This window comes from Cebidichthys violaceus, unplaced genomic scaffold, assembly GCF_023349555.1.
Source record: "Cebidichthys violaceus isolate CVI_PGR_0920_01 unplaced genomic scaffold, fCebVio1.0.p SCAF_22, whole genome shotgun sequence".
Taxonomy (NCBI): Eukaryota; Metazoa; Chordata; class Actinopteri; order Perciformes; family Stichaeidae; genus Cebidichthys; species Cebidichthys violaceus.
The window spans coordinates 2,175,648-2,200,125 of NW_027176395.1; the positions used below are offsets into that span (position 1 = coordinate 2,175,648).

Consider the following 24,478-nt stretch of genomic DNA (forward strand, 5'->3'; position numbering starts at 1 on the left):
CTCTGCTCTGGGTTGTTTTTTTCTCCAAAGGCTATAAAATAATTGAGTCTTCCTTAATCACGGATCAAATACAGTTCGACCATCAAATCTCTCCATTTAATTCAGAAGAGATGACATGCAGAGATCATTTCTCCATATTAAAATCACGACTAATCCAGCTGCATGTTTTAGGTCAATGATGATATTTTCAGTGAAAGCAACAGTTTGGCCGTTTTAGTAAGTAGTGGTGTCAAAGCTGGTCAATGTTTATGTCTTTATTCCTCCTCAGCATGAATGACTGCAGAGTCTCAGTCACACTAACAGACAAGTGTTCGTAACAGTGCATCGTGCCGTGTTATGTTCACAGTTTAGATGTAAAAGAACCTCCAGGAAGTTTGACTTAAGCGCTGTTTAAACCTTTCCTATATGATGCATAAGCAGTGGTGGAGAAAGTACTCAGATCCTGTACACTGAAGTAAAAGTAGAAATACCACAGAGTATAAATACTCTGTTACAAGTACAAGTTGTGCATTTAAAATCACAAGTAAAAGTCCAAAAGTATCAAAAGTAAAGGTACGCGTTATGCAGAATGGCCCATTTAAGAACGACATATTATATTACTGAATTATTACTTCTGTATTAATGTGATCACTTTCACTTTAATGTGTCAGCTGGTAAAGATGGAACTCATTTTAATTCATTTATATGTAGGTTTCATTTATAATAATCTTTACTTGTTTATCATATGTTGCATCATTAATCTAATAAAATTGACTAAACTTTTCAAATGAATGTAGAAAAAAGTAAAAAACATTTTCTTCTCAGATGTAGAAGTATAGCAGAAAATGGACATACAAAGGTACAAGTATCTCAAAATACTGCTAAAGCACAGTACTGTACTCTCACCACTGTGTAGAAGAAGTAGAAATATTGAATTACACAATATATTGTAGGTGTACACAGCTATATGGACATATTTAAGTGTATTACAGCATCTATCAGCAATTATAACTTCTCCTGATGATAAATACATTTATAAACATATATTTGCGTACAACGCCATTGTTATAACACCTTTATTATATATTTATACTGCTTATAGATGATAAATAGTGGCAGTTTAAGTAAAGACTTTCTTGTAAGGGTTGTAAATACATTAATACACACTTTAAAATGTCCTCATATCTGCTTATAACTATACTTTAAAGTGTTATTAACAATTTAGATGATAAATGGATTGAAGTAAAGTTAAAAAAATATTGTTTGTCACATTGTTTGTATTCAACAATCAACTTACAACACGATAAAGGCAGAAAAACTAAATCAAAGTACAAATAAAATTATATAAATGTCTCTGAGTCTTCACTAAAGTGCTGTTTGAGTTCATTTAGATTTCCTGTCGAACCCGTTTATTTACATTTTTACACAGTGAAAATGAGAAGCCAGAGACTTAAAACCAGTGTTTCTTGATGTATAAATGGTTTTGGTCAGATATATATATATATATACAGTATATGTAATAAAGAGGATGGTCAGCTGACCAGCACCGGCCCACATGACCTGGTTAACAGTCTAACCTTTCAGCGGTCGTGAAAAGAAACCTGCTTTTAGTCGTCTGTGTGTTTACCAGTAAAGCAGCGGCCGCCTGTGGCTCCGACGCCCCGGCAGATTTGACATTTTAGTCTGCCTGAGTGAAAAGAAAGGTTACAGGTCGAGGAGAAAAAAACAAACAAGCCTCTAAAGCTCTTCATCATGATTGTGCTCCGGCACATAATTTATTCATTGACAATGGACCGTGTCTCCAAATGTCTGCCCTCGGGTCACTCGGTTTTTCATTATCATTCACTGTAGTTATAAAGTTAACCAGCAGATCAGCTGCCGAATAACAGACATCATTGACGTTTTCTCAGCCAATCAAGGAGTCTATTTAATAAACAAATATAAATATCTTCTCCCACAGTTCTCCTTCAACATCAATTAAAGATGGGGACACTGTGCTGTTGACGACTGTGTGCTTGTAACCTGTAAGGGAAAACATTTTGGAAACTACAAACTTTATTATTATTTATGGTTTAATAAGACAAGGTACATTTATGTCTAACATGCAGGGGAAAAGTGTCACAGCAGCAGAAAGTAATAAAGAGTAGCTGAAAAGAAAAAAAACACTACAAAGATAGATCATCTTTGTTGCCAAGATGACCTAAATATTTGTATTTATTGACTCATGCTTCCAACATCTGCTTGTAACAAACACAAATAAGAGTGGAGTCAATATTCAAATGGACAAACAAAAACAGTTTACGCAGAGCGTTTACAGACAAACAGGATGAAACCTAATCAAAGGCTTTAGAGAATATAAAATGTTTAGCCCGCTTTTAAAAGAGGTTAGTGTTCAGAGTAAAAGCAGCTTCACCAGCTTTTAATTTAATCCTTGAAAAAAAAAAATAATTTAAAGGCACTGTCAGACTCCTGCATTTAATAACCTGCAGGCCATTTATAGCTTTTTTTTTGACAAGCGGTATAGGACAGAATAAATTACCAGAACGCCCTTTGTATAGCTGTCTAATTTACTTTTAAGGCAACGTCCAAAAGTGCTCCAACAGAAAGCTTTTTAACTCCCCTGACAAATTACGATTCTGCATGCCGGTGATCACACTAATGAGACAAACATCAGGACTCTCAAGAGGATAGCTCCATCTTCAAGACTGATCACATTGATCCTGATTTTACAAGACGTTGCTGTCGTTACTCGGGTTTTGTCTCTGCAAATTCTGCTTCCGCTACTTCAAGTCAAAGTTAATATCTTTCTATTTATTACAAAAAGTAGGTTATAACTAAACAGAGTGGATTTAAAATGGTATGGATTCTAAATAAAGAAGAATATGTGGAAAAAAAGCATGCAATACAGTCAGCAACATACATTGTTTGCAGGGGATTACATATGCAAAGGCCCCTAGGGGACCCTGAGTGCAGTGATGTACAGATAGATAAACAAAACAAACCTGCAGCAAATATTCACAATCTTGTTCTGCTCAAATATTTAGATTCTGGAAGGTTGAAATATATAGCAATACTGTTACCACAATTGGAAATCCAAGCACTATGGCACTCTGAATTTACCTTTCCCATTCCTTTACTAAGATCTTCCTGAGTCCGTTGCTTTAAAGGTGTCGCTATTAGGCAACGTAGCTGAGAGGAAGTGACGTTTTTGTGATAAGACCATTGAAATTATACATGTAAAACTCACACACGTCAATTAGCGATATAACAATCATAGCGTAGCATCAGCTAGCTCCGTCCAGAATCCAACAACTAACCGGCTCTGCTTAACAGACTCTCATGCAATCATTTTCTTCATGTTCAGGCTGGTTTTGTGGATTTGGAGCTAGTTATGGTTAAACTTTGTGTAATAGTGATACTTGTTACCCGGAGAGGTTGGAAGGAGGTATATATTTCTCAAACGCTTCTACGTAAAAACATGTGGAACTAACATTAGCAGAGTATGTTAGCACATCATAAACTAGCGTTAGCACATCATAAACTAGCATTAGCACTTCTATGCTACGCTAGCTACTGAATGTATACTGAATGTAAACACATGCTGCTTTTGTTTTCTAGTGATTGTAACAGTGAATAAAGAGCTACCTGGCTTTACAGGAACACTATTGTTCCTTAATTTTGCCATTTTCTGTCTCCATCACCAGGAGATGTGTGTGTTTACTTTTTCACTGTGTTCTGTGGCCTTTAGCTTCTATCTTTATATTTTTAGGCAGTTTTTGCTGACGAATGAGTTTGATATCCTGGATATATCCTTCAAACACATATTGTAGATCCTTCTGTCTTTTATCATTATATTTAGGAATTGCAGTTAGTGACAGTGTGGCTTCATGGTAGCTCATCTTGGCTTTTTTTGCAACCAGTGAACAGAAGTGACCATATTTGGACGGCGGAGAGGTGATGTAGATACGGTGTATACGGCTCTTGTTGAGTAGCGACCTGTCAATCACAAGGTAGCCCCGCCCTAAATCACACTTAGCTTTATGGTCTATTCAACTCTAAATGGGACCATGATTTAATAAATGAACATCATTTTGTGTTGAAGAAGACTTTGAACAACAGATTGAGACCATAAACTCATGTACACAATGTTTACTGAGGTAATAAATCAAGAGAGAAGTAAAGTCATTTTAGACTAGACTTCTATACAACCAGAGGAGTCGCCCCCTGATGGACATTAGAGAGAATGCAAGTTTAAGACACTTCTGCATTGGCTTCCTTACAGGAACTTGACTAACCAGACGGTGATCAGTCAGTTCTATTCAGTTTGTACTGAAGTATTAGTAATGTAAAGCATTAGTATTGTAAACACAAAATGTACTTCAAGGATCAAGAGAAATAAAAACCTGTATACATTTTATATCATATCAATACAATAAAAAATAGATTAATGTGCAGAGCACTGAAGTCACGTTAGCATTAGCTTCTCATGATAAGCTGTTTCACTCATGCATTTTATTTTTGGTATTTTTGATTTGATAAAGATGTATTAAAAGCATTATTTCTCCAGAAGAATCCAAGGTTTTTTGCAAAAAAAAAGCTCAATTCCTGGATTCTTTCTTTTCTCCACTGCTGTTTGTGTTCCGCTGCCTTTATTATAGGTTAAAACCCCAATAGAGATCCCACCTTTAACCCTGAAGGTGTTAGCGCATGTGCAAGCTATCCAGGATCCAGATCACAGACACTTCAGGCAGACTGAACATTCATTCACTCAGCAGAGAATCGGGGTCGAGGTTGGGACACTTCCTCATAAGCCAGTGCGATCTGAGACAAAGTGTTTTTGGTAAATTCTTATCCATGTCGCTGAAAGACACGGCTCACAAAGCATCCCTCGCTATCACATGGCATGCCCAAGTGTTTGCAACACTTCTCTGAGAAGTTTAATGTTGTCAGAGGTGCCGTGTGTTTAAAAAGCAGTATAGGCTGTTGTGTGGTGCAGCCATGATGCTTGGTTCACTTAACGCCAGTATAAAAGAAATGAAACCGCCTTTGGGGGATAAAGTCTATAAGGCCCCATTTCTACTCTACATGCGCGATGCACAGAGTTCCCTTTAATGTGCACGTGTTTAATGAAAGCCGTCTCATTCATCATTCATACAGCCAGAGAGCTTCTTCATATGTGGGTTAAGGGTTAGCCGTCTCTGCTGAAGACTGAACTGACGAACTTTAACCAAGATCTGAACTCACATGAAATGAAAAAGCAGACAGGTTCGATCGGCAGAGGGACTTCAAACTTGAGTCTTCTCTTTTCATGCCACTTTATGCTTCACTACATTCCAGAGGGACGTATTGTACTTTATACTTTACCACATTTATCTGACAGCTTTAGTCACTGTTCAATTGTTTGCATACAAAACATATGAAGAGGTTTTAAATGAAACTACACAACAGTAGAACGGCTGGAGCGATCAGTCAAATCTGATATTTTGATCATCATTTTTTAACATTTCATTGGTTCCAGCTTCTTAAATGTGAAGATTTGATTCTTTCCCTTTTAATAATTGTAATAATTGTAATGTGTTTGAAATATTGTTTGGCAAGGCAAGGCAAGGCAAGTTTATTTGTATAGCACATTTCAACAACAAGGCAATTCAAAGTGCTTCACATAAAACCATTGGACCTGCTCTGCGTGATGGTGACTGCAATTCTCACTATATTTTGAATTTTTACAGCTCAAATAATCAATCGACTAATGGGAAAAATAATCAGCAGATTAATTCATAATGAAAATGAGTAAATAGTTCAAAATGATCTCGACCTCAACCAACTACAACAACAAAATCCTGCTTTTACATTAATGCATCAGTAATAATAATCTAATGATATAATATATAATAGTATATAGTAACATTTTCTGCATTTTTACCTTCAATGCTTCACATTGAACAACTACTGAAGCCTGAGTTGAAATATCTGCGTGGTGCTGCTTGAGAACCTTGAACATTATGACTCCATCTTTTTCTTCTGTAGTTTTACGGCTAAAGGCCTCTGAAAAGAGTACAGTCCTGCTCTTTTATTGACATGTAGCTGGTGTTTTTTCTCCCCACTCAACCGTGATGGATTGTTGATGTTGCCTCAGGCCGTCGCTGTGGCTTTATTTGTAGCCATCGTCTCTCAAAGGAAGGATTGCCCTGCAAGATGTGAAAGGTTTGAAGCAGACTTGAGACAAAGTGGGACTCGCTAATAGTTTTAGCAAGAGCTGCAAGGAGGGTTAGAGGGTTGGGATTCACCGAATAAAGATGGTTTTGTGTTGTTTCGTGTCCGTTTTGTTGTCTGTTCCCAACTGATTTTCACATTCTCTTATTTTTTGTCTGGCCACTCCGATGTCTAGACTGCCATCCGAATCAGTGCTTTCATCAAATATCATAAAAGTAATCATTTTCATCCAAACACATCTTTGTTTTCCCGACATTTGCTTTTCTAAACACACACACATTGTCTCTTCTGCCACTCCTCTGGCAGTGACACGCTTTATGTTTAGTTCAGTGGTTCAAAAATAAACAACAGAAGCTGAACAGTAATGTGGAAAAATGATAAAGAAGAGATTGCCACCTACATGCAGAAACAACAAAGGGAAATGTACGGAAGGAGATGTCACAGACTAGTACCACCCACGTGGTTTTATGAACAGGTGATCTCTGGGAAGTGCAGAGCATCCGGAGTAATGCACTTTTTAATGGAAACGCTGATTTGTTTTGAGGTTCAAAACTTAAAGCGCCGCTCCAGAGATTTACGGTCAATATGGAAATATCAGCGGATAAAATATCCAGATCTTCAGTTCCTAATATGAGTCAAGCTCCAAATCCCTTGAATCCTACACTTCCCATGGTGCAGTTTGATATTGTCTTTTTGTTTGACCCTTTAAGCGTCAGCTGAGGTGTTTATTCTCGTTCCGTTTGTCACTTTCCCCAGAAAAACTGTCAAACAGCATATAAATTCAAATCCTCTGCTATTACCTCTTTGCATCATAACTCATGAGAGATGTCGTTTGCATTTCATGTAAAGTATTTAAAGGCACGTTTGCAGGATAAAGAGCATCTTATCACTAAAAAACAACAACTTTGAGACAAACATTGAGCCCATTCAATCCCTGTTTAACAGACATGCGATATAATGAACTAACAGCCTGCCTGATGTCATTATCCGTCCCATAATCCTCCAGTAATTCAGATCACACGGGACCCTCTTCATGTTCTTAACTGGCTTCTTGCATTAAATAAGATTATTGTCACACAAAAGACGGATCTCCTGTTTGTACACGTCAGTAGATGCTCGTTTTATTCAGGGGAGGTTTTTGTAAAAGCATACAGTGTATTACTGAACACAGTAGACAGCTCCTGACTCAGTGAGTGAGTGAGTGAGTGGCGCCGCCTTGTGTTCAGAAATGAGCATAAGCCATGATTACACTTGACTGAGTCATGTTGCTGCTCTGGTGCTATAAACTTGTGTTCTAGACCTAATTTAAACTCATGTAACTTGTGTTTTTATTATTCAGCAGATCTTTGGATCTATTGTTTTCTCCCATAACACACTTTACACTCTCAATTACACACTTTTCTCTTAATCAGATCAATAAAATGATTCTTATCTTGTTTCCATCATAAAGTCTTTAATGGTCAAGCTTCAACAATATGACGGTAACTGTAATAAAAACCACACAGAGGGTTTTCGGTAATACGGCGTTTTCCTCGTTGAGAACATAAAGCAAACATTTATAAGACAAAATAAATGGTGACATTAAAGAAACAATAGCTGAAACACTGAAACACACCACAAACTTTTTTGAGAGATGGCAAAAAGCATAGACTGGAATGATCAGGGCCTTAAAGAGGATTCTTCATTTGTGCTGAGTCTTCTGGTCTTCTACTGGAATAAATAAATGAATAAATGAATGCTGACACTGCGGTCGCCTATAGTTGTTTCTCACAGATTAATCATGATTAAATGCGGATTAGTACATTTGAAATCTGTACTGCGTACAAAAATACATATCAGTACAAACAATATGACAAAAGCACAAATGTAATAATACCAGCAGTGGTAGAGTATGACATTTACAAATGTCAGGTACTTGTATTTCACTTGAGTGTTTCAAGTTCATGCTACTTTTCTGCTCCTCTACATTTCTAGTTATTAGTTGTTTTTTTGCTGATAATAATTTGAGTTAGACTGCTGTTGTATGAGCTGATTTGTGTGGTTATATATCCTGTTAGATACTTTTAATCTGTAACAATTCATGGACATCGTGTAAAGTTCAATATTTCTGTCTGTATTGAATCGGAGCAGAAGTGGAGTAGAAATAGCATTAAATGGACATATTCAATTAGAAGTACCTCAAACACTAACATTACTATCCCACCACTGTGTGTTTTAATGCTCCTGGATTTCCTGCTGTTGAATACCAACTTTTTCATTCAGGAACACAATTGTTATGGTCATATTTTCTGTTTCATGTATAAATAACACAATTTGTTCCCTCCCCTTTGTGTGTGTGTGTGTGTGTGTGTGTGTGTGTGTGTGTGTGTCTGTGTGCGTGTGTGTGTGTGTGTGTGTGTGTGTGTGTGTGTGTGTGTGTGTGTGTGTGTATGCGTATGTGTCTATGTGAACGGATTAGGATCACGGATTAGAGACAGATGTAAAGCAGAAGTCTAGATCCATTCTAATTCTGCTGCCATCCCAGCACAGCACAGCAAAGGCCACCATTAGGGTCACGATTAAGCACGCCCCGCCTTATTTCGCAGCCTGACCTCAATCCCATTGGCCCGTGTTTTGATCGGCGGCGCTCTCGTCCAATAGGAATGGAGAACGAGGAGCTCGTGGGGGAACAGCTGCGCAGATGTGTGTGTGTGTGAAGAAGACAACGCAGGTTTTAGTGAGAGCAGGAATAGCTTCTGACGGAGAGTCACGGACTGCTGAGGCACCAAAACACGAAAGGTGAGAACTATATTATGTGACATTACGATAACTTAGTCTTTAGTAACTGTGTTATTGTTTAGCTTTATTTAACAACACATTGCAATATGTTACACGCAGTTAGCTCGTCTTTGTTGTTCCTATGCATCGGTTTTTGTCCTCCAAAGCTGCTAAATCAATTGTTTTAATCCAAAAATAGGCTTGAAAAGTATTTTTCACAACGTATTTCAATATTTTATATGAAGATATCAGTCTCTATCGTTGTTGTTGTTTGCGTGCAGCCTTTTCTTTCTTCTTTTCCCACCTTTCCTATTCATGTTTACCCCCAAACTGGTTTGAGCTATTTCCTCGTGCCAGTTTGTACGTCTTAATACATCTGCTTTCACTTCTTGTCGAATGTTCCCTGCGTGGGATAATAAAGTTAAATTGAATCTGAACTCTCGCAAAGCTCCAATGAGACTTAAAATAAGACTTGAAGCAGTAGTTGTGAGATTTGTATTTTTTTTAATGAGATCTGTTCTGCGTGAAATTTGACCCAAAAGCCTTGGACAGCCGAGGAGACGGCATGTCAAGAAGACAGGACAGCCGTGGCCTGCCCGTTTAGAGGTCATTCATTTGGCTCAGCTCTGCATAATTCGCCCTCGTGCCAAGGTGCTTTTGTTCCCGTCTCACACCACCTCCCTTGGCTTGGCGATCTGAAATCCCTCATCACTTTACACTTAGATGCATGAAAATACAACTCCGCGGTCTTCCTACATTCCACTTAAAGCTTGAACACTAACGAAGCATATTGCCCTGCCATGCTGTGTGTGTGTGTGTGTGTGTGTGTGTGTGTGTGTGTGTGTGTGTCTCAGGTAAACCTCGGCCTCCTGAGGGCTAATGATACATTGAGGAAGACTTTGCTCTTTGGTTCCTGCCTCTGACATTTGTTCCAGACTGCTGCCGAATATATACACCCCCCCCCCCCCCCCCCTCCCCGACTGACAGCAGATTACTTCACCTGACTGTTTAGATACAAACAAAGTGAAGGTTTTAAGGTGTGTTCAATACAAAACAAAAGTGAGCCCATGGTTTATTATTTGACCCTGACGGCGCCGTGTGAATGTGTGAATGTGTGTGTGTGTGTGTGTGTGTGTGTGGGTGTGTGGGTGTGTGTGGAGGGAGACCCTCATGCTGCACATTTAAAGTTCGGATATTAAACTGAAGCGCGGAGGTGATTGATTAATCAGTGACTAGTCTGGGCCTGTTCACCTTCTTTCGTATGCCAGACAACTGCAACCTTGAAATGAAAGAGCGTCGTCCTCCCCTTGAACACGGAAAAAAAGAGTTTCAGCTGTGCAGAAAGAGTCGCTCACTTTTAAAATAAAGAAATAGTTTCTGTAAATTGAAAGGAAAGTGTAACGTTTTCTTTTTCTATCCCATAGCTGCATGATGTCTGATCTTCACTTTCACTTTCGGTTTCACTGAGTAAAAAGTCCGGAATAAGTGAATCATTGCAGACAATAAAGATCAGGTTGCCTTGCTGTGTGTTTTTTTGGGTACTTTCCCATCTCACATGTAGTAAAAGGGTTGACACCAGGAGCAGAAACTATATTGCATTATTTTAAAAAGTCTTAACTGTCTCTGTGTTTTTGTCCACTTTCTCTTTTCACAGATGTCATTTGCCAGTGACAAGCTGTACAACGGATACTTGCGGCGGAAAATGCCGATAATTGTGACCAAGGTGAAAGTGAGAGAAGTAATGGTCCACCTGCCCTGCTTGACTCCTCACGACAGGGTACGTTGTATTAGTGGACTAGGACTAGGATTAGGACTAGGACTAGGGTCTGGTTGAGTGGTTGTTCTTCTCCGGGGGTTGTGGTATCTTTCAAATGCCATTAAAGGAGGCAGAGGAACCTCATTCTTTGGTTTCATGTACTACTGTCGGGATATAGTGACGGTTTGAGCAAATTTGAGCAGTTTTATAAAAGTTACCAATAACTGCAGTATAAGCAGACATGGCATAGCTCTGTTAGCATTAGTGCCCGACCAACACTGTTTCTTTTTTTTGGTCAATATTGATATAAACCATTGAGAGTCTATACATTTAGTTTTTGACCTAACATCACATCCTATCAGGAACATTTTTGGAGAAAAAAGAAAAGCGCAAATTTGGTTATTGTTAGGCTTTTATAATGTGTATTACCACTGGTGACAGTAACAGTACATTTTGAACAATTAACCTCACTAAAAAATCATCAGTCCACTAACAACAAACTGATGAATTGATGCATTCATATGTTGTTGTTTTTTTGTATGAAATCTAATTTTAGGAAAACATAGAGGCAAAAAGAGAAACCTATGGGAACTACGACAGCATGGTGCTTCTTCTGGACTGTCTGAAGAGAAGAGAGAACTGGCTGGAGCAGTTCATCGACGCTCTCGACGCGTGTGAGCATACAACTCTAGCAGCAGAGATAAGAGCGGAATACGACACTCTGAGAAGCATCAACAGTGAGTCTTTAGATCAAGTACCTCGCGCCGTGTATTACTCCCTTTTTAATCAGAACATATTCAGCACTACCTCAAACTAATTCTATCAAATGTTTAGGGTTGATCAAAGTCATATGTGAGATATTAAAGGAATTCAGTATTTAACCATGAAATAAGTTCAAGAGATTGATCATACAGCACAAAAAAAAAAAAAAATCCATCTTGTCAGGCTTCAAGCAATGTGTTTGTGTCCGGTAAGATGGAGCACTAACCAATCAGCATCCTGTGAGGAGCTACTGGTAAACTAGGGGCGTGGCTTAGGTGTGAGGTTAGCGTAGATGCTGCAATAGCATCAGTTACATCAGAAATGGAGAGTATTATTTCATTGGGGGAAAAAAAAGAGCAAAGAACAGCATTGACTGTCGGCAAGAGTTAGACTCTAGAAAATGTTGGACTCGACATTATTTTATGGCCAAAATGTGGAAATCCCAAATCGTGATAGCGCTTAATACATGAATCATTGTGCAGCCCTACTCAGCATAGTACATTGCAGTCATTTGGAAGTAAAATGTTTGCATAAATGTTCATGTTGTTGTCTATTTGTGGCCCGTGCATGGACAGTTAACAGGCGAGCGTGTGACTCACATGAGCTCATTAATACAGCGGAGGCAAAACAGCTGTGTGACCTTCAGCGATAACTGTGCTGAGAGACAGATGTGTGGGAGAACTCTAAACTCTAACATCCTGCACTTATACAATATGAGGGAAAGATGTTTTTTGGGGATATCTGTAAGTAACATATTGCACACTGAACACTTCAGCTGGGGTCAGTTAGTTAGGAACTTCATTGTCTATATTGTGGAAATGTGTCTCCAGATTCACCACACATTTAATATAATAAAAGGCAAATGACAATATAAAACCATTCTTTGGGACAAAAAAAAGCAGAAACACAGTATCAATTTGCTGGATGTTTTCATTCATTCATTTGATGTATTTCTTCATTTAAGAGCGGGACAGTGTACAATAAATGTATTGCACCAGATATAGAACAATGCTAATTTCCATCTGTTGTCTCTGGGCATGTATAAAAGGCACATATAACAATATAAAAATGTTACTTCCACATGAAGAAAAACACCTTTTGAACGTGTATCAGACCTTAATGACAATATCAAATATAAAAACCATAAATCCACATTAATAAATGGCACCTGTAGGACATATATCAGATCGTAATTAAAATATAAAAAATAATAATTTGCCACAGATAAATACACCTGTAGGACATATATCAAACCTTGGTTACAATATCAAATTATAAAATTGATATATTCACATTAATAAACACACCTGCAGGAAATTTATCAGATCTTTGTGACAATTCAAAAATACAAAAACGATAAATCCACATAAATAAATACATTTATCAGACATACGGCACATTTTCCTGTGAACTTGAGTGCTGTTTTGTCTGCCGTTAGAAACTCCAGTGAGTGAGTAAATGATAACTGAACTGCTGTATTATTACAGTCAGCTAGCCCCTCAGGAGCTTTAGTCACATGCGTTCAAAATGGATTTAAAAGACAGCGTTGTTTGCTTTGCCCTAGATTCCAACCCCGGCTCCCCTCCGACGACTGTCGTCAGGGCACACGTCCATCCGGCACCATCTGCCAGTCCTCCGCCCGTCCCAGAGAGCGGTGCAAACAGTCAGGCTGCTGTTGCTCCGCCGGCTGAAGCGTCGGCTCCTCCAGAGCCAGCCGCCGAGGCCTCCCCCCCTCTGGAAACCCCCGTGCAGCCACAAGTTCCTGAGGCCGTTTCTCCACCTGAGCCGGTCCCTGAGCCCCCACAGTCAACTCAGGTTGAAGTGGAAGCCCGTCCATCAACACCTCCTGCGTCCCCTGAGAGCCCAAACGCTCAGACGGGTGCGGCTCCATCGCCTCAGAGGGAGGTCAACTGTCACCAGGAGCCGGAGGAAAACTCTGAATCAGACATCCAGGACGTCTCTGGTGATGATGGTGTGATCCCTGATCAGGAGAGCGCAGAAAACGGCGAGGTATCGATCGACCAGCTGGCCGCTCTTCAGCCACCCCAGTGCGAAACGGACACTCCACCCAGGCCGGACCCTCTCCAGACAACTACTACCTCCGCGGAGGTCAGGCCACCACGGAGTCCCTCTCCAACCCAGACCAACTCAGACGTCACCGACGGATCCTCTGTCCTCACGATGACTCCAGAGAAGCCTCCAGTCCAGGACACCACCCCTCCTGTGGACCTCAAACCAGCTGTTGTCCTGCAGCCTGAAGAGACCTCTGAACCTCCTGTCACACAGGTGAATACCAAAATATGTTCATTTTAAGACTCAGTAATAAAAACACAAAAGATGGCTGTATTATGAGTCTCTTAGGGTGCTGTAATGTGTATTTTTTTGCGGCGTTTCTTGGCTCGTTGCAGCCGTCCGCTCTCGATCAGTTTAATAAAACGACATCAAAAACGGGGATCCACTCATAGAAACAGAGCTGCTAGTCACCTAGCGTAGGATGAAACCCATTACATCCATTGCTAATAACACTTTGGGTGTTTTCACCCAACAGCATAACATTTTTGAGTAGAATATGCTCTTATAATGTTGTTCAACACTATGTTTGAGAGGGATCAATTCAACTTCACTTGGAGTTGTTAAGCTGTACTTTTCAAACCACCTTCACGTACCTGACAGAGAAGAATCTACACCACCTTCCTTTTTTAAAAAACTAAACTTGACCTCATTTTCATCTGCAGGTTGTTGAAAGCAGCCCACAGACAGAGACCGCAGCTGCATCCTCCCCCCTGCCGGGTGCTGCTGGGATAGACGCCTCTCTCTGTGACGACAGCCATGTGTGTCTGAGCAAGCCTGGCCAACTCATCAGCATCCACCCACAAAATAATGGCAGCGCCACTGTCTGCGCACCCGACTCCCCGGTGCAGCCTTACTCGGGTGACAGTGAGCGTCTGGAAATCAGCGTCGCTGCACCGGACGCCGTGACCTCCGCCCAACCCCAACCTCCTGCGTGCTCTGCTGTCGGCTCCATCGCTGAGAGTACAGCGTCTGCACTGCCATGCCAGGAGAACGGCATTGCTCTTAACCATAACGAACCGGAGGAAAACCACTACGAGTCCCTTTGTCAGGGTGTGGAGATACACCAGGTGTTGACCCACGTGGTGCATGTGTCCGGGGAGCCGTCTATCCTCGACCTGGACGGCCAGAGCCCCACGCAAGCTCAAATCGTTAACGGAGAAGCCGCCAAGGAGATCGCCTCTGCACCGCCACTTTCCACCAACACGGTTGACACTGCATTGAGCGTAAACACCCCGTCCAGTGAGGACTACCACCCCTCTGAGCCCGCACCCGCTGATACTTCACCAGGGTTGAAGGATTCAGAGAAGAAGACGGCCTCTTGCACCCAGCCAGCTAATACAAAGTACATTCTGACCGCTGCAGGAGTGGCCGCCTGTGCACTGCTTTTGGCGTGGAGGTTTAGGAATTAAGGGGATTTAATACCCTTTTAAAGGAAGTTAAGATGAGGCTTTTGAAAGGGGATCTTAGGGTTATGGTGCCTTATTGTATCACTGGAAAGGCGAGAGGCAGCTGTTTAATAATTACCTATAGTAATAATAGCTGATTTGCCAGACCTTTGGTCATTAATTATGTCGTAAAGTCGGACCATGTTTTATCATTTTGAATGTTGAATGAAGTTTTCCCTAGTGAGCAAAAACCAAACCTTCCCTTCTTAAATTAGTAATGGAACTTCACGGAACTGAGGTTGAGATCTCAGGTTATTTATGCACTCGCTGCAAATAGGTGGAACGTAGAGATACACTTGAGCTGTGTATTAGTGATAGAAATGTTTATATGTTCACTTGTCTGATAAGCACTTTCAAGATACGACTGTTGGCTGTCATCCAGTAAAGATCAGTGTACAAAAGGACCTGAATTAGACCGGATGTGGACTGTGGAAGACAGAGTACCAGCATCACACTCTGTAAATGATGGCTAGTGCACTGTCTGTATTTATTTGTACATATTTACACTATATAGGTATTTTAAGATAAACGGATGTGTTGAAAACATTCCAAAGCACTCAATTCTCAAAGAATCAGTCAGCTAGACGCTGTATATTTAAATAACATACTTTACTTAAGTTTCAAATGGTCCGTAGCTCAGACCAGTTTCTCCAAAACATTTAAAAACCATAGCACTTCCTGTTTCTTTTAGAGCCAAAGAGTGTTAATCGTGAGATGTCGTGTCAGTAGTTTCATATTTAACTGAGTTTTTAAATGGTCATTTTTGTGGTTATTGCTTATTTCTTCTGTTTTGATGTTTGAAAACATCAAAAACATGGAGTTAGTGTAAACATCACTTTTTTTTTATGCAATGAGATCAATTTAATAATGCACAATAGAAACTTGGAAATGGGCAAACCTTGCCGCAGTTCGCTGGAGGCTGTGTGCTCTCTGGCCAATGTTTGAGATGGCATTTTATTTTTCCATTGGATTTTTTCTCCTTTTAAATAGAAGCAAGTTTGAGGATTAATTCATGTTGTGTGAGCTGCAAAGATGCTTTGTATATTTAATGTATTGCCATTATGGAACACATTGTACAATCTCATTGTAATCTCAGTTTAAGGTTTATCAAAATGTTGAGTCACTGTCTCTAGTTATACACTTGACAATCATATAAACAATAAACTTAAATTAAAAAAATCCTTTATTGAGTGTGCATGTTAATTTTCCTGCAGAGAAATTAAATACAATAGATAGTGCATCTTAAAAAACAAGCTGCAGTAAATTTTTTTCAATTAGTAAATTACATTTAACATGTTAAATGTCTTATTCACATCTATTGTTTAATCTATAATAAATGAAATATAAATAAATAAAAAATATAGGAGTTTGTGGAATATACTGTAGCTATATATATTATTCAAGATGTTTGTAAGGGATAAATAAAAGTGTGCTTGTTTTTATTCTCATGCATAAATGATGTTAAACTCGAGAAAAATGTGACATCAGCCTCTTTTTACAGACTGTTTTCTGACTGGTGGGTTCGCATTCTGATTGGTTTTGGAGTCCTTCAATCACCGACTGACCCCGCCCACCCCAGTCTTGACAGCGAACATAAAAAGGACATGTACACCGACCGTTAACCACACAGCTACTTAGCTAGCTAATTAGCTAGCTCATAGACCGTAGCAAATCATTGACGTTCAAGAGGTTTTATTTAATCATAAACTGTAGCATATATGTAGTGAGTTAAGTTATTATAATGGCGTTCAATGGCCACCAACGCGAGGATGAAAATATCGACGAAGACGAAACGCCCACGAAGCAGCCGCGGTCCGACAAGGAGATGCCCGACAATGAGGCAGCCGCGCCCGCAGGAAGAGACACATCCGACCGGCGGACCTCCAACTCGACGGCGAGGCTTCGGAGCGACTCTGTGAAGAAAACAAGGCCGCGTAGGTGTTGACCGTTTCATGCATGGGGCTCGGTGTATTTGCCGGGAAACGCATCGTTTTGCATGTACACAAAATACAAAATAAATGTCGTGAAAATACAAAATGTGGAAATAGTGTCCTCTTAACGAGTGGCAATAAAATTCCTCAAAATAAATTGTAAATGTCTGTATAATAACCTGGGATGTAGCTAAAACGGACACAATCATTTTGGTATTGGTATTACAATGTAATAAACTGTAGTGGCAGTAAATAGCCAGGATCTGTTTTGCAACAAGATGGCGTTCACAGTACACACTGTACTTCTGCTTCTGTTATGTCGGCCAGCATTGAGACATCAGCTCCATTGTCCTCACTGTCACTAAGCCTTTCAACTTGAAATATATGTTATCATGCAATGTTAAAACATAAACAAAATAATGGTGATTTTTTTTATTTTTATTTTGTTTCCCCTTCAAATATTTTCTCACATAATGCAGCATTTCCCTGGTTTGGGATGGACATTGGAGGCACTCTGGTGAAGCTGGTGTACTTTGAGCCCAAAGACATCACAGCAGAGGAGGAGCAGGAGGAGGTGGAGAACCTAAAGAGCATCCGGCGCTACCTAACCTCCAACACCGCCTATGGGAAAACGGGCATCAGGGACGTGCACCTGGAGCTGAAGGACCTGACGCTGTGCGGCAGGACGGGCAACCTGCACTTCATCCGCTTCCCCACGCACGACCTGCCGGCCTTCCTGCAGATGGGCCGCAACAAGCACTTCTCCAGCCTCCACACCACCCTCTGCGCCACAGGAGGGGGGGCGTACAAGTTTGAGTCTGATTTCCGCACGGTGGGTCTGCAGTTGTTTTCTTCTTCTCGTTTGCTTTTACAGGCTTGGACGGTGAAGATTGTCAGGAAGGAAGGAGCAGACTGACTTGTGAAGTGTAACCTATTTATAGCGTGTGATGTAATCTGAACGGAACAGCCAGTGATGGAGAACACTTAAAATCCACGTTTGAAGATGTAGCAATGCTGCCAGTGGTTACAAGGACAAAAAAAGGCATGCATGTCCTCATGCAATTGGTTACAAATCAAAGCAAATCCATTTTTTGACATATTTAACATATTTCTTCCCTTCTGGACCATGATAAAACATCAGTTAATTAATCTGGACAAATAAAACAGTGACTACAATGAGATAAATCATGACTGGACGCTAAAGGGCCTATCAACTCTTCCTGTTTTGTTACCCCCCATACTTTCCCCCCTCCCCCGGTTTCCCGCCTCTGTTCTTCTGACCACATCCCTTCAGTGATGTTGTCCATATTCTCTTTCCTCCCTTCCAAAAAAAAAAAAGATGGCGGACCTGCAGCTCCACAAGCTGGATGAGCTGGACTGTTTGATTCGGGGGGTGTTGTACATCGACTCGGTGGTGTCCAGCGGACCCTCGGAGTGCTACTACTTTGAAAACCCCACTGACCCAGACCGCTGCATCCAGAAGCCCTACACACTGGAGAACCCCTACCCTCTGCTGCTGGTCAACATAGGGTCCGGGGTCAGCATCCTGGCCGTTTACTCTGAGAGCAACTACAAACGAGTTACAGGGACCAGGTAATGACCAGTGATGGAGATCTACTGGGCTCTGGTCATGTTGGCTGGTGGACTATGAGTCATTTCATATTATTCAAATAATGTAAATAAACATTTACGTATTAGGTGCTTGTTTTGCTTATGTAGGACGTTAGTGGAAATCCACTGGGCCTGCTGCACTTTGCTTTAAGCAGGCTGCTCCCATTTAATCAAAATATAATTCATATATTACGTTCGTGATGCGTCAGCCCTTCATCTGCCACAGTTGAAAGATTAGAGAAAGCATTTGGAGGTCAGATAATCTTCTACAGTCTTGAAAGAATGAGCAAAAGGAAACAACAAAACTCTATTTTTTCGAGTGCAGCATTATAAGACATATTGGTTGTTTGTGCCACTTGCCCCAAATGTCAGCAGAAAAACAGAACAGAAAACGAGAGTTGACACTAGCGAGCCACACGCAGGCTGACTCCAGGTTAAAGTGATGCAGGGATTTTGCAGGTGGGTGCACTCCGGTCAAGTGGGCGGCTTGCTCGGTGACGTCTGCCCCTTGTGTCTCCCTAGAGCCTCGGTGTGAAAAGTAGCAGTATTTCTTTTTTCTTTTTTTAGCTGTCTGCTACAAAACCACGTCCCTCACTTAACTGTAGCAAAATGGTTCTTTGTCAGTTTGATTTGGGTTTAGCTTAAAGTTTTCCCTCCTCTGGTTTGTTTGAATGTGGTTTCTCTGTCTGGTGACTCATGAATGCTTACTTGTCCACTTGTCCCTCGACATAATGGCCCTTTGTGCTGAGAAAGAAACACTAGAAGAGAATCTGTATTATATACAAAACCTCTTTCTCTTTGCCCTTAATTTAGACTCCAATTCTAGACTTTCATTCCAGACTGCTGACATTTCTAGAATATTAATAGCTGTTATATATATATATATATATATATATATATATATATATATATATATATATATATATATATATATATATCATCTCTGTTCCTGTGTCTACAGCCTCGGTGGTGGGACCTTCCTGGGCCTGTGTTGCCTGCTGACTGGCTGCTCTACTTTCGAGGAAGCTCTAGAAATGGCTTCTCAAGGGGAGAGCACACGAGTGGACAAGCTGGTTCGGGACATCTATGGAGGAAACTATGAGAGGTTTGGGCTGCCAGGTTGGGCTGTAGCCTCAAGGTGCGGTTTACAGTAGCTTTTTTTTTTTTTTGTTTTTTTTACTACTTTGGGTCTGTTTTTGGTGGCTTCCAGCATAAACACAGTCACAGCTGTAATGAAACAGGGAACCAGGACAGTGCTAAATCGATTCTTAGATGCATTGATTTCCTCTTGAGAGATTACGACTCGAAGCAGAAAACTCAATAATCGCAAATTTAAAACTCAATTCTCAACCTTATGATTGCTGGTAACGATTCTGTGACACTGGGATGTCCATTCTTAACCGCTGCCCCTGAACGCAACACAGTAATACACGTTAAACTAAACTAAATACTAGCAGAGTTTTGGTTGAGGGCGGCTGAGCTCGAGCAGCCGAATATGGATACAATCCCACCGGCACCCCCTGGCTTAAACGCTAACGTATGGAAGCGCTACGCTTTAGGGTTTGCGCCTCTACACAGTAATTGAGAATCAGAGCTTTCGCTCTATTTTTTTCACACTTTGGAACCGAGATACAACATTCTTCTCGACGCTTTACGGACACATCGATACTCTACAACCTAAACAAAGCTAAAGTCACGGCATCACTGAGGAAAGTGGATGGGATGGTAGTAACACGCTGTAACCGCTTACTTTACCTTATTTATGTATGCATCGTTTTACCACATGTTCAAGAAAGCGTTGTTTTTGCACGAGATCTGAACGCTCATTGCCTATGTAAGCAGCATTTGTTTGAAGAGAAGCCTTTATTATTTATTTGTGAATAACAGCAGCTTGTTATGTCACATGACTTGTTGGTTCTCTTTTGGCAGTGTAACTCTCCAGTTGACACATCTCTTCTATTTGTTAATAATATATGCCTAGAGATTCCCACACCTAGATCCTATCCAAGGGTGAAAAAGAAGCCTAGATTTCAGTTGTTTTCATCCTCAAATAGAATACCCAGCGAATACCAACACCTGATTATACAACATTCCTCTATCTGTTCATCTGATGTGGCTCATGTTTCGATCTGACAGTTTTGGCAACATGATGTCCAAAGAGAAGAGGGAGTCGGTGTCCAAAGAGGACCTGGCCCGGGCAACACTGGTCACCATCACCAACAACATCGGCTCCATCACCAGGATGTGTGCTCTCAATGAGGTTGGTGATGAAATGAAAGACCTTTTTTTTTTTTTTTTTTTTTTAGAAAGATGAACCTGTCTGTGGACCCTGCTGCTCGTTTCCTCTTTGCGTTCAGCCTCTTTACGGTGCTGCCTTGTGGCATCATGATCAAGCAGCATTGTACAGGGCTATGAAGGCGTGGAGGAGCTTTCTACACCTAAAGCAGAGGGTCTCCAACCCCACAACCATTTAAACCAGTGAATGAGAATAGCAGGTGTGAAATACAGTCTTTAATCAGTAGTCAAATAGATGTATTTATTTATAGTTTTTAGGTTTAAAAAACTATAGATATTTACCATTATTGTAGATCTGCTAAAAATGCAGTTAGATGATTTAAATGTGAGCATATTGGAGAGAAATACATGAAATGATAAAGGCAGAAAAGTTTTATGTTGATATGATTTATTAGTTGAGTTGATAAATGAAGGGTATTATTTAGTGCTCTAGTTATGTCTTCTATTATTACTACTATAACTAGCTGTGACGTAGCGGTATTATTATTATTATTATTATTATTATTATTATTATTATTATTATTATTGTAAGAGAAAGTCTTTGAACAACCATTTTGCTTCGTTGAATTCTGCCTCAATGGATTTCACAGTTTGACACATGGATAATATTTGTCATTTGTGTTTATACTGTTTCAGATAAACTCATGAACCAAATTGTTTTGTCCCCCATTATTCTCCTTCCCCACTAAGAACATAGAGAGAGTGGTGTTTGTGGGTAACTTCCTGAGAGTGAACACTCTCTCTATGAAGCTGTTGGCCTACGCCATGGACTACTGGTCTAAAGGACAGCTCAAGGCGCTCTTCCTCCAGCATGAGGTAAACAACTACAATAATAACAACTTTATTTATACAACACCTTTCAAACAACAAAAGCTACAAAGGGAGGTAACACTAAATGGAGTACAATTGTACATACAAATACAATCAGTTACATACGTCAATAATAAGTCATACAGTAAATGTAAGTATTTAGAAAAGATTTAAAGAGACACAAAATTGCAGTTTTGTGCTTTAGTGTAATTTCTAACTCAGTTATTGTCTGTTTTCTTTAGGGCTACTTCGGAGCCGTTGGAGCCCTGTTAGAGCTTCTGCATCCGTCCTAATCGGTCCACTCTACATCCAAAGAAGTACTTGTCAATCTGCTGCAGAAACCTTTCGCACTTTAGACTGGCCAGAATGAATTCCATACTGGGATGCTGCGTCGACCACCAGCCAGTTACTGCTAAATTGTGGTTGGGGCAGGCAAACCGTCAAACATGTCAACGTCTTATTATTATATTCTCAGCAATCAAGCCTGAATCACTTAAAAAGTACTCGTCATCACAAAGTCTTAAGGACTGTATTCAGCCCTCAGAGGGTGTCAGGTCCTGGGCCTGATATTTACCCTACTTAGGTGGATGGAAGTTTGTTCAATTCGACTCTATTAGTTCATAATATGATGACTAGAATTTAAAGATAATCACAGGAAATATTTTGCCAGTAAAGCGTCATTCATCATTGTTTATTTCCTGATTATGTTGTCAATTAATTACAAACGGGACCTTTTTTTGTAATGATAATGTTGCAGGTTATTATTGATTGACTAATCCTTTCAGCCCTACATACTTGCAGTCCTAAATAACAACATATGGGAAATCAACACTGGTTAATTTAGTCAAAGTCGTGGATGATATCTTGAGAAGGATGAACTCAACTTTAAAGACCGTCGGGCAAGATATTGTGGTGATAGTACTCCCATCCATCCGATACTCGTGAAGGAGAAATGAACTGTTACTGTTGTAGAATGTGTATCATTTCTTTACTTTTAGCTATTAAGATCTTAATGTGCGTCACGTTTATGAACCCAATTCTTTACTCCAAGCTGTCATTTTTAACAGTGCGGGTTTCAGAAAATCTAGACAATCAGTTTTGAAGGTTCGTGAGACTGGACTGTGAAGTTCAAGTGATACATTTAATGTCCCTTTCTGACCCCTGCCCTGCTGAAGTGCCCTTGAGCCACTGCATCCCTCTCCCTGTAGAGGGAAATCAGAGCAAGTGGAAATAGATTTTGATGAATGTGAGAATCGAGGTAAAAATAAGGGCATTAAATCCCTGAGTTTTCCCCAGATTTAGTAAGAAAAAGGTTAATTTAATGCAGAAACTTGATGCATCCCTCCAATGGAGGCTTTAGATCATGTGATCCCAAACCATGTTTGTCTTGTTCAGCATGTATGTACTTCAATGTTTTCAGTTCACTGTACATCTTAGTCAGGCTTCCTGAAGGTAGAACTTGAAAAATGGTCCATCTTGTGTCTCTGACATGCTCGTTGTCAGAGTTGTTGTTTGTCCTATCGTTTAATTTAATGCTTATCCGTCCCATTTTAATGTTGTCTGTTTCCATCGATGGATTACAGGGACCATAATGAATCCTCAACTTCCTAACAGAGATTTGACTCACAAATTAGTTACTTGATGAAATGTATCTGAAAGTTCTATATACAGTAAGTTGATTTTAAAATGAAGTGCCTGCCATGTTTTTGTATAGAATACAATAATGTGTTAAGCAATGTGATTTAAAATGAGACAAACTGGTCTGTAAATCTATAGGGTGTCCCACTGTTTGCTTGTAATGTTACATTGCAAAGTCATGACAAATGTCCTATTTCGTTGTTCCTATTAAATACATGCCTTTCATATCTTTGTGACAACTTGTGGAGAAATATGTTTATTTGCTTTCTTTGTTACCTTTCTACAGAGCCAGTATAGCTGTCTGTCTGTTTCCAGTCTAAGATAACCAGCTACTTTAGTTTTAAGTGGTGGAAGATGTGCGCATTTTCTTAAGTAAAAGTAGCAATACCACAGTGTAGAAATACTCTTTTATAAGTAAACATCTTGCATTCAAAATTGGAAAAGTACTTAAGTATTGGCACCAAAATATACTTAAAACTAAATGAAAGTAGTCATGCAGAGTGGCTAATTTCAGAATAATATATTATTGAATTATAATTATTGATTCATTCATATTTACATTACTTTAATGTTGTAGCTATATTTTTTATTATATATAGTGCCAGGTAGGTTTTCTCATTATACAGAATAATGCATCATAATTTAATTATACTTTGTATTATTGATCTGAAGCTGCAAAACCTGGACTAGCAAATGAACGCGCAATAAGACGTTTAATATTTGCCTCTGAAATAAAGTAGAAGTATAAAACTATATTTAGTTACTTATAATGCTATAAATAGCTGAAATGTGTACAGAACTTGAGTAAATGTACTTAGTTACTGTGTTTACCATGCAGTATTATCCAATTTAATGATAAAAAACAAACTGAAGTCGAACGTGAGGTGGAGTTCGCCCCCATTCATTTTCTATGAGACACGAGCGAATCGCTTCTGCTTCCAGGTAGATGTGTCGCTAACGAGGACGAAGTTCGCCTAGAAACCCCGTAAGTGATTTGCCGAAAAGCCAATAAAAGTGTCGTAGTGGTTTGACGAGAGGAGCATCTGCGGTGAACGTTTTTTGACATTATGGGTCTAAAAGTCAGTCACGATTGTTGTGCCTTCGGTATTCCTCTATCACACGTTACAGGGTTACAGTTAAAAACAAAAACGAAGAGCTGCTTATTACAACATCACATTAAACTATAAGAGAACGTGCGGTTAGCTTAT

The 24,478-nt window shown here is 39.9% G+C and overlaps 2 protein-coding genes across 3 annotated transcripts; both read left to right on the forward strand.

The window, feature by feature from the left end:
- The first annotated feature begins 8,882 nt into the window (after positions 1 to 8,882).
- Positions 8,883 to 16,166, forward strand: mavs (mitochondrial antiviral signaling protein). Its single transcript, XM_068717578.1, has 5 exons — positions 8,883 to 8,970; positions 10,604 to 10,726; positions 11,262 to 11,442; positions 13,032 to 13,753; positions 14,203 to 16,166. Exons 2-5 carry the CDS (start codon positions 10,604 to 10,606, stop codon positions 14,947 to 14,949), a joined length of 1,773 nt encoding a protein of 590 aa, XP_068573679.1. The 5' UTR covers positions 8,883 to 8,970; the 3' UTR covers positions 14,950 to 16,166.
- A 400-nt stretch (positions 16,167 to 16,566) lies between these two features.
- On the forward strand, positions 16,567 to 23,495 carry pank2 (pantothenate kinase 2). 2 transcript variants are annotated; one of them, XM_068717579.1, is made up of 7 exons: positions 16,567 to 16,919; positions 17,396 to 17,748; positions 18,256 to 18,509; positions 19,489 to 19,665; positions 20,664 to 20,787; positions 21,513 to 21,638; positions 21,875 to 23,495. In XM_068717579.1, the coding sequence occupies exons 1-7, from the start codon at positions 16,727 to 16,729 to the stop codon at positions 21,923 to 21,925; spliced, it is 1,278 nt and encodes a 425-aa protein (XP_068573680.1). In that variant the 5' UTR covers positions 16,567 to 16,726; the 3' UTR covers positions 21,926 to 23,495. The 2 variants fall into 2 exon arrangements, with proteins under 2 accessions (XP_068573680.1, XP_068573681.1); XM_068717580.1 differs by having other exon boundaries at positions 19,489 to 19,632.
- Positions 23,496 to 24,478: the final 983 nt, after the last annotated feature.

Excerpts from the sequence above, each read along its gene's own strand:
- mavs (XM_068717578.1), top strand. The coding sequence starts at position 10,604 with ATGTCATTTGCCAGTGACAAGCTGTACAACGGATACTTGCGGCGGAAA. Across the intron at positions 11,443-13,031 it reads CACTCTGAGAAGCATCAACA|ATTCCAACCCCGGCTCCCCT; the intron begins GTGAGTCTTTAG and ends GCTTTGCCCTAG. Across the intron at positions 13,754-14,202 it reads CTGAACCTCCTGTCACACAG|GTTGTTGAAAGCAGCCCACA; the intron begins GTGAATACCAAA and ends TTTCATCTGCAG.
- pank2 (XM_068717579.1), top strand. The coding sequence starts at position 16,727 with ATGGCGTTCAATGGCCACCAACGCGAGGATGAAAATATCGACGAAGAC. Across the intron at positions 16,920-17,395 it reads TGTGAAGAAAACAAGGCCGC|CATTTCCCTGGTTTGGGATG; the intron begins GTAGGTGTTGAC and ends CACATAATGCAG. Across the intron at positions 18,510-19,488 it reads AAACGAGTTACAGGGACCAG|CCTCGGTGGTGGGACCTTCC; the intron begins GTAATGACCAGT and ends CTGTGTCTACAG.